The 13257-nt window shown below is 38.9% G+C and overlaps 3 protein-coding genes and 1 long non-coding RNA gene across 4 annotated transcripts; 2 read left to right on the forward strand and 2 right to left on the reverse strand.

Moving 5' to 3' along the window:
- Positions 1-1301: 1301 nt before the first annotated feature.
- LOC139822478 (uncharacterized) lies at positions 1302-7930 on the reverse strand. The gene is made up of 2 exons (XR_011734524.1): positions 7806-7930; positions 1302-3778 (listed from the first exon to the last, which is right to left on the reverse strand). It is a non-coding gene; the product is annotated as an uncharacterized lncRNA (long non-coding RNA).
- Adck1 (aarF domain containing kinase 1) lies at positions 7929-10305 on the forward strand. The gene is made up of 2 exons (XM_071794211.1): positions 7929-8212; positions 8414-10305. Exon 2 carries the CDS (start codon positions 8434-8436, stop codon positions 10000-10002), a length of 1569 nt encoding a protein of 522 aa, XP_071650312.1. The 5' UTR covers positions 7929-8212; positions 8414-8433; the 3' UTR covers positions 10003-10305.
- On the reverse strand, positions 10294-11778 carry Mrpl11 (mitochondrial ribosomal protein L11). The gene is made up of 3 exons (XM_071794217.1): positions 11644-11778; positions 11177-11366; positions 10294-10659 (listed from the first exon to the last, which is right to left on the reverse strand). The coding sequence occupies exons 1-3, from the start codon at positions 11776-11778 to the stop codon at positions 10397-10399; spliced, it is 588 nt and encodes a 195-aa protein (XP_071650318.1). The 3' UTR covers positions 10294-10396.
- A 342-nt stretch (positions 11779-12120) lies between these two features.
- Positions 12121-13210, forward strand: LOC139822474 (THAP domain-containing protein 1-like). Its single transcript, XM_071794215.1, has 2 exons — positions 12121-12273; positions 12349-13210. Exons 1-2 carry the CDS (start codon positions 12121-12123, stop codon positions 13069-13071), a joined length of 876 nt encoding a protein of 291 aa, XP_071650316.1. The 3' UTR covers positions 13072-13210.
- The last annotated feature ends 47 nt before the right edge of the window (positions 13211-13257 follow it).

The raw sequence follows: 13257 nt of genomic DNA on the forward strand, positions 1-13257 counted from the left end.
GCTGATACTTCGGAATGGCCTGCTTTCTCGATAGCTGTATTATTTGTTACGAATCTGTATCTTTACCTGCTCGGCTATTGCGGTTTTTTCGTATATATGAGTTGTCTCATTGACATTTAGGCTGTGCCAGTCTATTGGCAACCTTACTTACAACTAATTTCTTTTCGTAGGCGCTTGTTCCGGCTTCCAACCGGTAACGTACCGGTAATGTGATTTTGAGAGGACAAGTTCTGTTATTGACTGTACATCTGCCTCTGCTCGCTCGCCTTCGATTGACCGTATGGCCTCTGTCGATTTCGGCAAGACAGCCTCGCGAGTTTCTAGAACTCGAGGCCCTTGCAATTCCAGCAATGGCAGCAGTCGTTCTGTGCTTCATTGATTGCCGCACAATTTTGGTTTTTGAACCATACGCTCGTCCTCTTACAATAGTGCTGTCTAAAACAGATTTAACCTCCAAATTTATATTTAGTGGATTTATTACCGCATAAGTTTTCCGGAGGAATTTTTTAATTTGCATTTTCAAGGCGAATTAGTTGGACCAAGACACCTGAATAACTTTTTCAGCAGGACCTTTCGCTCCTCCAAGGGAAGATCTTTTACAAAGACGTCTTCCCGCCTGACTACAAGATCTTTGTAACCCGCTGGTTTTAGGATTCTATCAGGCAAAATGCAATCTCTGAACATATCTACGATCAAACAGGAGAGCGACTCCTCGTATCACGACTCTTACCGTCTCGACGCTAAGCAGATTTACAAGCGTCTTTTTAAACCTCATCTTAAGGATCGCTGCTAAACGTACTAAGAAACAGATACGCACTAGTTCTTAAGAAATCCTTGTCGTAAGAAAGACCTTCCAAATAATAACGACTACAGCTTTTCCTATTGGCATCATAATATCGCCTGTAAGGATATTCGTATTCGAGGAAAAATAGTCTTTCTAATAGTTTCAAGGCGAGTTATACTCGGATTGTTTTTTAATATATTGGTTGAACCATATATTTACGGATAATATTTTCCGCAATAATTTCTAAAAAATTTTAGATACCATCCTTAGTCAATAGTTGTCGATTGGCAGTCTGGTCGAAATTATTTACCTTTCTGATGATATTCTGAAACAAGATGTTATGAGTAAAGGTTATGTATGCAATTGAATTTTATCAATCACACATTTCCAAGGTGAACTGGTTGGACCAAAACACCTGGCTTTGCATATGCGTATTATATGTGCACAATTGAAGTTCCTCAATTTGTCTTTTCAAGTCGAATTGGTTAGACCAAGACTAAATCCCTTTTTTAAAGTCGCTACAGTCAGTACAGTCCCGAACAGGCTTGATAGCTGAGAGGACGTTACGCGGTGAGGTTTTGTGCACAATTAAAATTCAATTTGTATTCTCAAGTCGAATTGGTTGGACCAAGACGCCTGAATCTCGCTTATGCATCTTACCCTATTTTTAAAGTCGCTCCGAACGGGCTTGATGGTTGAAAGGACGTTACGTGGCAAGGTTATGTGCACAATTAAAATTTTTAATTTGCATTCTCAAGGCGAATTGGTTGGACCAAAACACCTGAATCTCGCCTATGCATCTTACCATTTTAAGATCACTACCGCCCCGACCCAACTTGCTAGCTGGGAGGACGTTACGCGGCGAGATTATGTGCACAATTGAAATTTTTCAATTTGCATTCTCAAGGCGAATTGGTTGGACCAAGACACCTGAATCTCGCCTATGCGTCTTACCTTTTTGAAGTCACTACCGCCCGATGGTTAGGCTATCGTAGGACATTCCGCAATGAGGTTATGCACAATTGAAGTTTCTCAATTTGCATTCTCAAGGTGAATTGGTTGGACCAAAACACCTGAAACCTTCCTTTACGCATTACTGCGTTGACATATAGTCGATATAGACACCTTTATATCTTGCTGCTGCGTCTCGCTCGGTTACTTTCGTCTAACCGTCAGGTGCCTCCTTGGCACCGAGGATGACGACGGTGAGCCACGAGCACGACCGTAATGGTCGTGATGATCACGACACAGCGGCGACGGCGACGACGAGAGGATGCCTCGCGCGCGGTGCTCGCGATTACTCGCAACAACGACGCGCTTCCCTTCACTTCACCTGTTTCCCACGAACGTACGGAAACGCCGTGGAAGTGCAGCGTCAACCATTGTCACGACGACAACGGTCCGGTTTCGTGTAGCCGTCGTTCGTCGTCACTCGGCACATAACCTCGCACCGTACACATATGTGACATATGTAAGTGACACCGTATACATATGAGAACGACGAACGCTACCTCACCGTCGCTATAGTTTCCTTTCTGTACCTCCTCGCCGTCTTCCGAACTCGAGGAACCGTCTCTAACTTTCCTTACTTCTATTTTCTTCGGAATCTCGTAAACACGCGTGTGGCTTAATCGGCACAAAGTAAAAGAATGACCAACGGAACGGGAAGCTAACCCTAGCGGAAAGTTTTAGAACTTTAAAACTGTGGTACATCGGTACATAGTAGGGGCTACTACCATATGATCTCGAGGAAGAGGCGCGCAATACAATTAAGAAGTTATTATCACTTGGGTTTAGAATAGGAAGACCCTTGAATAAGAATACGAAGATACCACTTGGGTTTTATTTTTTAAAAGTAGTTGCACAACAATTATTCTTCAAAGCATTATACATATTCTCTTTGCAATTGGCGTAATTTAATTTAAAGATTTCACATCTTTTTTTGAAATACATGTCACTTGAGTTAAGTTAGGTAACATAATTTTGTGAAGGAGAAATAAAGCTACCACTTAGGTTGGATTTTTGAATTTATACATATTCTTTGCAATTGACGCAATTTAATTTAAAGATTTTACATTTTTTTTTAATACATGTTACTTGAGTTAAATTAGGTAACATAATTTTGTGAAGGAGAAATAAAGCTACCACTTAGATTAGATTTTTGAATTTACAAAATACATTGCGTGTATTTGGCGCCTTTTTTTACCTTTTTTGAAAAAAGTAATTTTGTACTGTAAATTAATACTACAAGATTGTACCACAAATTATGAATTTTTACAATTATTAGCCTCCACCAAAAATTTACTACTTGAAGACATTCACAGTAGTAATTTAGCATAGAAAATATAAATTTCTAAGGAAAACTACTAGTTTTGACAACTCTTACGGACTTGGACCGATTGTGAAAAATACTCGACAGGCATACTTTCTTGTAATCTTTAGTTAAAACTGTAACTTTCTACGAATTACAACAATAATCTGCAATTCTATTGAACTTGAAAGAAAAAAGTCAAAACTAATTAGAGCGTAGTTTCTCATAATTTTTCTAGATAGATATAGATACTACATGAATTCTACGAGAAATCACGAATTTTTACAGTGCCTAGCTCCCGTCGCAAATTGTTGAAATTTATCGTAGAAAATACAACTTTCTTCATAAAACCTACTTGCTTTGACAATTCTTGCAGACAAACCGAAAATGAAACCAAGTAGAGCTACAACTTATTACGAGTAAAAACAACATTCTACAAGTCGTCTGAACTTGAAAGAACTTGAAAGTCTGAGCTATATTATTCTCTTTTGTCTCAATTTCAAAGTTCCAATCCCAAATCAAACGTTAGCAAATACCTACGTGCCGCGAGACAGGACACGATGAGACGTCGTAAAGCGCCGCGCTATCGACCACCGCCACGAAACATCGTCGTCGTCGTCGTCAGCACGACCGTGGTCGTCAGTCGTCATTCACAGTTCGTCATCGCATTATCTTCCCGTTGACTTCCTCCGATAAATGAGGTAAAAATTACAAACGTGAGGAAATTCATTACCGTATCTACGATTTTATTTATTAAAATGTAGTAAAATCTGTTCACTTTTGTAATTTTTACCTCGTTTCGATACACAATGGACCTCCAGACGTATGTTTTATTTTATCGACGTTAAAAGTTGGCGGGAAGTCGATTTTTCGTTATGACGGGAAGTCAACTTTTAGTCATATGACGGGAAGTCGACTTTTATTATAGTCATGACGGAAAGTCAACTTTTATAGTCAGCGTTTTTTGGAACAATCGCCGACTTCAAGTCGACTTTTGTCCTTAAAATAGTCGACTTTTCTACCAAGTCAGTTTCGATGAAAGTCGACTTTTTGCTCTTAGAGTAGTCTCAATTGATAACTGCGTGGAAAGTTTAATCAGTTTCTTGGTCTGTACCCTAGCTACGAACGGAATATCATAAACGCAACATTCAAATTTTTAAATTTTTGTTAAGTAAGAAATTATATATTACATATCGTTAGATAACGGCGTAACTTTTCTATTTTTGACATCAGAGTACAGCATTTTCTAAGCAGGGTTATGACAATAATGTCATACTATAAACACAGTTTCATACACAAATGTAGTATACACACTCTCTGCTGCTCTCTGCTCTCTCCCTCTCTCCCTCCCTCTCCATCCCTCTCTCTCTCTCTCTCTCACTCTCTCTCACACTATTGTCTCTCTTGTTCTTTTCCTCTGTATTCCGCGCTGCGTGTATGCTTGCACTTGGCCTTGTGCATATATGTGTGTTACGGAAATGTTCGACTTTTAAATGCCATACTTTAGAGCGAGAGGGAGGAAAGTAAGCCCGGCGCAAAAATTGGCCACTTTCGACTCGCTCTATAAGTAGGCATTTAAAAGTCGAACATTTCCGTAGAGGTGCTGTGAAAATGATGATCATCAATCCTTCCTTAGGGTCGAGGAAAGTAAGCCCGGCGTGAAAATTGGCCACTTTCGACTCGCTCTATAGACATTTAAAAGTCGAACATTTCCGTAAAATTGTTGTGAAAAATATCATGTGGACAGGTCGAAGGCTTTTTTCAGACTCTTGTGATTGCCACTTGCCACCCGAGCCCCGAGCCGAAGGCGAGGACGGCAAACTTCACAGTACTTCACACTCGTCTGAAAAACGCAGCTTCTCTCCTTGTGCACAATATATATTATTTTTTCGGCCCCTCTCTTTTTCTCTCCTCTTCCTCCATTATTTCAATCAAAATAAGTTAAATGTACCAATGCCTGGACACGTACCTATGTCTGGACATTTTATCATTTTAGTGTTTAAATAAGTTATAACGCGAATTAAAATCAAAGAATCAAAGATAAAAATATTTTTCTTTGTATTATATTTTTAGTTTTGATTTTAATTCGCGTTATATTTATTTTATATAAAAACTAAAATAAATAAAGGTCTTAAAGTATCCCAGCATTGATACATATTTACCTTATATGTATGTATATTTTCTGATATTATTAGAATTTATATATTATATGTGTATTCTAAGAATTGAGACCGAATATTTTCTTTTCAAATAGCTGTTAAGAGGAAATTACATATATATTTATATTTTTGACTGTTTGTAATCCTAGCATGCTTATACAATATGTAATATATGTTATATATGTAAAAGAATAAGAATTTTTTTTTAAGATAATTTTTAAATCGCTGTAAGTGGTTGCTTCTATTTTAAGAATCACATGAAACTATACGAAAAAATACTGTTTTGCTTTAAACGTGGTTTCCAAAATAAGGACAAAATATCATTCTATACGTATAAATGTCTAATCGAAATGTCTTTTACATTTAACCCTTTAACGCGCTTGTCAATAATAACTAACATGTACATAGTGTCGTAAATCTTGATATATTATATGAAACCATTTTTTGACAAATATTATTGCAGTCAACCCATAAATACTTAAACTTATTATTCCTTACGGAAGTAGCCAATATAGGCTGCGTGGCCGCGCCGGTGCGGCGCGGCGTGGCGGCTCGCAGTTTTACGTTTCACTGGTCGCGCGAAGGTAAATACATTTTTTTCTAGTCTTAAGGGGATGCTGGAGCCGTCTGTTTTACCGGCATTTTTTGTCGGCACGTAGCGTCGTATTAATTTGACAGAATCAAAAATCCTTCTCCAGAATTGCAGTACATACATTAATGATTCGGGGAAACTCTGATTTTATATAGAAAACGAGAAAAAATTACGGAAGTACAGATTTCCTTATCCTACTTTTATCCCAATATGGCGTCTCGAGTTGCGGCGAGCTGTCAGCTCGTCACAAGATGTATTTCATATAAGAGATATACCATTGGTACGAACGCGAAAACAAGTTCCCCCGAATTGCACAACAAGAAAAACATCGATAAACCCTCCAAATCAAGATTTGGAAGCGTAATATAAAAGTATAATGTCGACGTGCATCGTGCGTATGTGTGCGTGCAATATAGCGTGCTATCCTTGTCTATATCTTTGTCTATACAAGGACAGATATAGTTCGCCGGTCTTCTTTACCGACGCCGATCGAGTTCGGCTACGGCTCCAGCATCCCCTTAATATATATAGAAACAAAACTGCAATATCACAAATTTTCCTATAAATGAAACTTTTTCACTAAAAAAGGTGTCATGTCCATTAGTGGAAAAATAAAAAAGTTGAGTTTTATAACTCGTATTTTTTTATGCAAAAAAATTTATTTTTATACCAGTAAATAGTTTTTGAAATTTTATACATTTCGTCATTTACGAAATTACGCTATGTGCTTATTATAGTTCACAAGTTATAGAAAAATTAAATTTTGGCCGATTTTCGAGGGCTGATTGCACCCCTAAACATGTTTAATAGCTGATAAAAAAAATACGTATCGAATATTTTGATCCTCTACAAACCCACCAAGTTTTATTCAAATCGGAGAGAGATACGTATCTGGGAGCCTTTTCTTGTCAGTGAAAACTGAATAGCTATTTTTAATAGTTTTCAAATTATCTTAAAAAATGGTTTAGGGTATTCCACAAACTCGCACTTTCTCTTCTTTAAATAACATACATCCAACAAACACAGCAAAAGTAACATGTAAATAATAAAAACAGGAGGTACATACAATTTAAGTATATAATATAAAGAAACATGAATCAGAAAGTCGATTTTGTGTATCTTCAAACGAGGTAAAAATTACAAAAATGAGAAAATTTACTAGAGTATCTACGATTTCATTTGTCAATGTTCTCTTGTAATTTTCGATACACGGTAATTATGAAAGAGAGGGGCTCCCTCACCAATTTGGCTGAAACTTTACAGTTTTGTGTATATATTTTGGTGCGTAAAACATGAATCTACAGATAGATCTATAGACTTATATATAAGTTAAAATTATCGCTCTCAATTAAGAAAAAAGTATATAAAGTACCAAAGTTGACAGTTGCGTGATGGTTAGGACAGTTCTGTCATTTACTTTATATACTTTGTATTTATAGACTTTTTAATTTGCCAATTATTTTCTGCTTTAAAAAAAGCATAATACTTAATTCTATTTCTATTATCTTTTTTAACCATTTAATTCGATATACATATTATGACATATTCGGTACAACAAAACTGCATATTTTCCAAAGAAAATAATTTGTTTTTTGTTAAAAAAAAAAAAGAAATAGAGTTATTATGCTTTTTTAAAAGCAGAAAATAATTGGCATATTTGAAAAGTACGTCTATAAATACAAAGTATATGATAAATGACACACATATATCCTAACCACGCAACTGTCAACTAGTATTTAATAACTTTTTTCCTAATGGAGAGCCACAATTTTAACTTACAGATTCATGTTTATTTACGCACTAAAATACACAAAATTGTGAAGTTTCAGCTAAAAATGATCGGTGAGGAAAAGCCCCTCTCCTTATTCATAATTACCCTAATATCGTTGTTTTTGTGGTAAAAAATACAAATAGAATACAGTTAATACGGAGCGCGTATATACTTGGCGCTTTTTTTACCTTCTCTTGATGATAATAAAGGTAAGTTTTGCACTCCGGTTCATTGCTCCGAAAAAAAATCTTCTCGTATTAGGTTATCTACGATTATCTTACGGTTATCTAATTTTCTATTGACGCGTTTCGTCCACGTGGTTGAACCGAGGACCGATAAATCCGGGTTGATCCAACTATTTAGCAACCGTTAGTGAAAGTATCGTACATTTAGGATATTGGCCAAAAGTGTGTAACAAAATTGGCACAGAATTTGGTAGACTCGCCTCGGGAGATACCTATGTAGGCTACGATGAGGTTAGCTTAACCGCTTCCCGAAACATTCCTCGATCGCTGGATTTGATGTCACGGGACGCCGTTCTCGTGTCAGGCGAATTTATGAGGATTTTTAATCGTTACTTTATACTCTTTAATAGGTTAGTGCATTATGCAATTTTATAATTATGCTTTATTAATTATATTTATGCAACGTTATTAGTTATACTTATTAGTTATGCTTATGTAACGTTTATAATGTATCCTAAGAAAGAATATGCTAATTTCGTTGTTTTTTCCGATTAAAATTATTATGATGCGTTTCAACTTTGTTGGGAATGTAAAGCAAGGACCTCTTGTAGGAATTGTCAATCAAGTGGCAATGTTGACATCCAGAAGGCTGCTCAAAGCCGCCGCTATTGGGACGATAGGGTTGGGTACTCTGGCTTCTCTCAGGGTAAACGAGTATGACGTCGGTGCCATTGGCATTGTAAGGCTAGGCCGTGCTGCGTTCACAGTATTCGAGATAGGCCGTCATTACAAAAGGGAATTGTATGACACCAAGTTGGACAAGTCGTCGACGGAGTATTTGGAGGTGAAATCGAACGTTCACAAGTATGGGGCGCAGAAACTATTGGAGCTCTGCTGCGCCAACAAGGGGGTGTACATCAAGGTGGGACAGCATGTAGGTGCATTGGACTACCTGCTCCCTCAGGAGTATGTACACACCATGCGGGTGTTGCATAGTTCCGCGCCTCAGTCCTCGTTCAAGGATGTTCTGACCGTGATCAAGGAGGACTTTAAGAAAGATCCGTATGAGATATTTCAGAGCATCGATCCGGAACCCCTGGGCACTGCCAGCCTCGCGCAGGTGCACAGAGCTGTGCTGAGAAACGGCGATGTAGTGGCTGTGAAGGTGCAGCATCGCGCTGTCAAAAGCAACTCTTACGTCGACATCAAAACCATGTCGGCTTTGGTGAGCATCACGTCATTGGTGTTTCCGGATTTTAAGTTTGACTGGTTAGTCAGTGAGACGAAAAGAAACGTCCCACAGGAGTTGGATTTTGCCCTTGAAGGCAGGAACGCCGAAAAAGTGCAGAGGATTTTCAGCAACTATCAATGGCTGAAAGTACCAAAGATACACTGGGACGCGTCATCGTCTCGCGTACTCACGATGGAGTTCCTGGACGGCGGACAGGTGAACGATCTGGAGTACATGCGCGCCCATCAGCTGAATCCGTACGAGGTCAGCAGCAAGCTTGGTCGACTGTACAGCCAAATGATCTTCATCGAGGGTTTTGTTCACTCGGATCCGCATCCTGGTAACATCCTGGTGCGCAATCGCGACTCCCAGGCGGAGATTATCTTACTGGATCACGGTCTCTACGCTAATCTGTCCGATCAGTTTCGCTGGGACTACTCAAAACTGTGGCTGGCGATCCTCGACGGCGATCGGGTGGCTATGAAGGAATACTGCACGCGTCTCGGTGTCGCCGATTACTACGGTCTTCTTTCATGCATGGTGTCGGGCAGAACATGGGACACCATCATGTCGGGCGTACGTAAAACTCGTTATAATATCCACGAGAAGGATATGTTTCAACAGAACATCCCGAACTTGCTGCCGCAAATCAGCACCGTGCTGGATCGCGTCAACCGGCAGATGCTGCTGATCCTCAAGACCAACGATCTGATGCGCGGTATCGAGTACTCGCTGCGCACTCAGTTCAGAATGTCGGCCATGATGGAGATGTCCAAGTGTTGCGTGCGTTCCGTATACAGCGAGAAGCTCAGGCAATGCTCAAATGTGTGGGACAAATGCTGGATCTCGTTGGCGGAGCGCTGGGCGCTTCTCAAGTTGTCGTTCTATTATGTGTACCTAGGCTTGATACACTTCGACCTGAACAACTCGGTCAATTCTCTATGGACGAAAGATTTTTACCCGTTTTAATGAAGGCTTTAGTTTAGACTAAATGCGTTTTTAATACGATTAGATATGAATTGTTGCTCCTTGGAAAGTCTATTTTTTAAACCAGAAAGTTCTTTTTCCCAAAAAAGTCCTACAGAAATCTTTTTTACTAATACTATAGATAAGCATAATTCCATACTCTGTATATACTAACTTATAAAATATGTACATTTTATTCATTCTTTTTATACGTCTACCTCTTAATTAGTCAACACCATTGGAGAAGATTAAATTATTTGCATTCAAACTTATATTTTTTTAAATAAACATACATTTGTCGAAAGATTCTCGCGTTTTTTATTTTATATTTATATTTATATCTGTATATATACAATAATTACAATAGAGACAAAAGTTTAGATATTCTAGTTACAAATTAGTTTGTTCTGAGTACTTTGCTCTCTTTAGCTAATCGAAGCTGCTCCTGATATTCCGCGATTGCTGCTTCCCTATCTTTCAGGAATTGCGCGTACTCTACCGGGTCTATATCGCGCACGATCTCGATGCCGCATGTGCGAGCAGCGCCGATTATCAATTCACACATCCGCTCTAGAGTCAGCAACGCATTGGGTGGATCCTCTATCTTGATCTTGGCGATCTCGTATAAATGTTTCAGAGTTATTTTGCCAGCTACTTCACCTACGAAAGAAAATACTCATGAATTTGTTTTCATAATTTTTTTGTATGTTAAATTAGTTTTGTTGAAGTATCAAGAGACTATGACAATTAGTTCACAACTCGAGGGCAAAACGATAAATTAAGAACCAAGAAGAAATTAAGAATCAAATTAAAGGGAAGGATCTGGATAGCCAAATCTGTCGAGAACAGATTTCAAAAGTATCTGCTGTGAATTCTGTTGATAGAATGCCAGCAGAAATATAACAGAATTTGCTAACAGAATATAATCGCAGATTTATTGTAGAAACTGAGCAGAATCTGTCATTTCATAATCATTCAAATGGTTTATTTCACTTAAATGTTTACGAAATGACAGATTCTGCTCGGTTTCTGCCAACAATCTGCTATCAGACTATATCGATAGGCTCTGTCAGCAAAACATGAGTTTAATGCAGATGATACCAAATCTGTTGCAATATCTGAGCAAATATGCTGTCATACTGCAGGCAGTTTGCTTACTAGGAATTTGTATGCATACCTTTCTTTATCCTCCCTTTCTGTATCCCAGCGGCCTGTTTCAAGTAGTACGTCGTTGGCGGCTTGTGGATCACCAGATCGTACGTTCTGTCTGAATGCACCTTCACGCGACACGGTAAAGGAATGCCCTCCTTGATGTTGGCTGTTCTCTTATTGAAGTCTTTACAGAAGTTCTCAATGTTGATATTCCTCTGAAATCAAAGTCACTCATGTTAAACGTCGCGTGTTGAAGACCGGAACAGATCTCGCAAACTTCGCATGATTAACGGTAAATCTGGGAAGTGTGATAAACTCCTGCAAACAAGCCAAGAAATCGAACATTCTACTGATATTCAGCGGTATTATAAACTAATGTACAGCGGTTATAAAAACATATACAGCAATGTTATAAATTGATATATAGTAGTATTATAAATTAATATTCAGTGGTATTATAAAATAGTATACAGTAGTATTCGCGATCCTAACCTGTCCGAGCTGGGATCCAAGCGGCGGCGCGGACGACGCCATCCCTGCGGGAATATCCACACGCAGCTTCGACGAGTGATCGATCTTCTCGATCAGTTTCCTGCCCATTTTCATTCTTCCCATTGTCTTCGACATCTTTATAACTGTTGTGGCTGTCCGAACACCCTAAACTAAAAAACCGTCCAAACTGAAAATCTAACCTAACCTAACCTGATCGAGGCGCACGCACAACGCACAACCGAGAACGAGAAGGTAAACAGCAGAGTCGCAGAGTTTCTTTAGTTGTTGTCAGTTTTGCGAGGCGCGACAAACGTCGGTCGTTACGAGACGCGCGAGAGAAGCATCGCTTTTCGCTTTTTACGACGAAGATCCACTATTGGCTTTCAGAGCGAGAAGTACGGCGGCAGACGTGCAGTGTGCAGTTCGCGTTGTTTTTTTCTTTCTTTTTTCGATCAAGTCTACACGGGAAATACGGGAATGGCTGGCTGCTGCGTCCCTGGTTGCAGCAACTCGACGACCAAGGGATTTTCATTGAGAAGCTTCCCTACGAATCGCGAGCGAAGAGAACGATGGATCGCCAATATTGGTATACCGAACTGGGAACCCAGTGTCAACAGTCGCGTATGCGAGGTATGATTTTCTTGGATCTTGTATCTTGTGTCGGTTGTAGAATGATCAATAAGAAATTTATCCGTTTTCGAACAGGCGCATTTTGCCAAGAACATGTGGGAGAAGGACCGTTGTGACGGCAAGCGCAAACTGAAATTGAACGCTGTGCCCACGATTTTTGCGTCTCATTCTGTGCCGGACGACTTTCCTGCTTCATTGGAAAACTTTAACAAAGACAACAATGTCGTAAACATGCTCATCGCGAGTCTGACGGACGAAGGAAAAGTTAAGATAAATTTTCAGTATCAATTGCATTCTGACAATATTGAACAACTGAAGAATGAACCATCAAAGGATTCTTCAAGCATGCTTGCGTCTGTGAACATGAAAGAAGAGACGGATTGGAAGAAACGATGTGAGGAATTGACGCATCTGTTGACAAAGAGCGAAAGTGAATGCAAGAAACTTCAGGACGCTATGAAAAGGCGCGAGGAATTGTTTAACAGGATAATAAAAAAGAGTTACAGATGCGGACAGATTTTAAAGAAACGCTTGAGGAAACTGAGAGAAGAAAGGCAAACTTACGACAAGTTAAAGATTAGATTGAGAGAGATTTTCAATGAGGATCAGATTAAGGCTCTCATCAATCAGGGAGTGAGCCGAGAATGGTCTGATGAGACGATTAAGCGGGCTATTCGGCTGAGGCTTACGTGTGGTAGCGTCGGGTACCAACAGATTTTAGAACAAAATATTCCTTTGCCTTCGGAACGAACCCTTCGAAGGAAAATGAACAATGTTGAGTTACACGAAGACGTGTAAAATAAAACTTCGAAGACTTAAGCATATAGGTTTTTTTATTTTTATTGCATTGTAACGAGTATCTTGCATATTGCGGTATATAGTTTTAAACGCACGACAAATGAATTGATTTTCATGCAAAAAAAAAAAAAAAGAAATTTCGACATATGTACAATTTCTTATTTTGTATCTTCAATAGTTTCGATG

This window comes from Temnothorax longispinosus, chromosome 11 (assembly GCF_030848805.1).
Source record: "Temnothorax longispinosus isolate EJ_2023e chromosome 11, Tlon_JGU_v1, whole genome shotgun sequence".
Taxonomy (NCBI): Eukaryota; Metazoa; Arthropoda; class Insecta; order Hymenoptera; family Formicidae; genus Temnothorax; species Temnothorax longispinosus.

Coding starts and splice junctions, on each gene's coding strand:
- Adck1 (XM_071794211.1), top strand. CDS start 8,434: ATGTTGACATCCAGAAGGCTGCTCAAAGCCGCCGCTATTGGGACGATA.
- Mrpl11 (XM_071794217.1), bottom strand. CDS start 11,778: ATGTCGAAGACAATGGGAAGAATGAAAATGGGCAGGAAACTGATCGAG. Junction 11,367..11,643: donor TTGGATCCCAGCTCGGACAG/GTTAGGATCGCG, acceptor CTTTGATTTCAG/AGGAATATCAACATTGAGAA. Junction 10,660..11,176: donor GAAAGGGAGGATAAAGAAAG/GTATGCATACAA, acceptor TTTCTTTCGTAG/GTGAAGTAGCTGGCAAAATA.
- LOC139822474 (XM_071794215.1), top strand. CDS start 12,121: ATGGCTGGCTGCTGCGTCCCTGGTTGCAGCAACTCGACGACCAAGGGA. Junction 12,274..12,348: donor TCAACAGTCGCGTATGCGAG/GTATGATTTTCT, acceptor GTTTTCGAACAG/GCGCATTTTGCCAAGAACAT.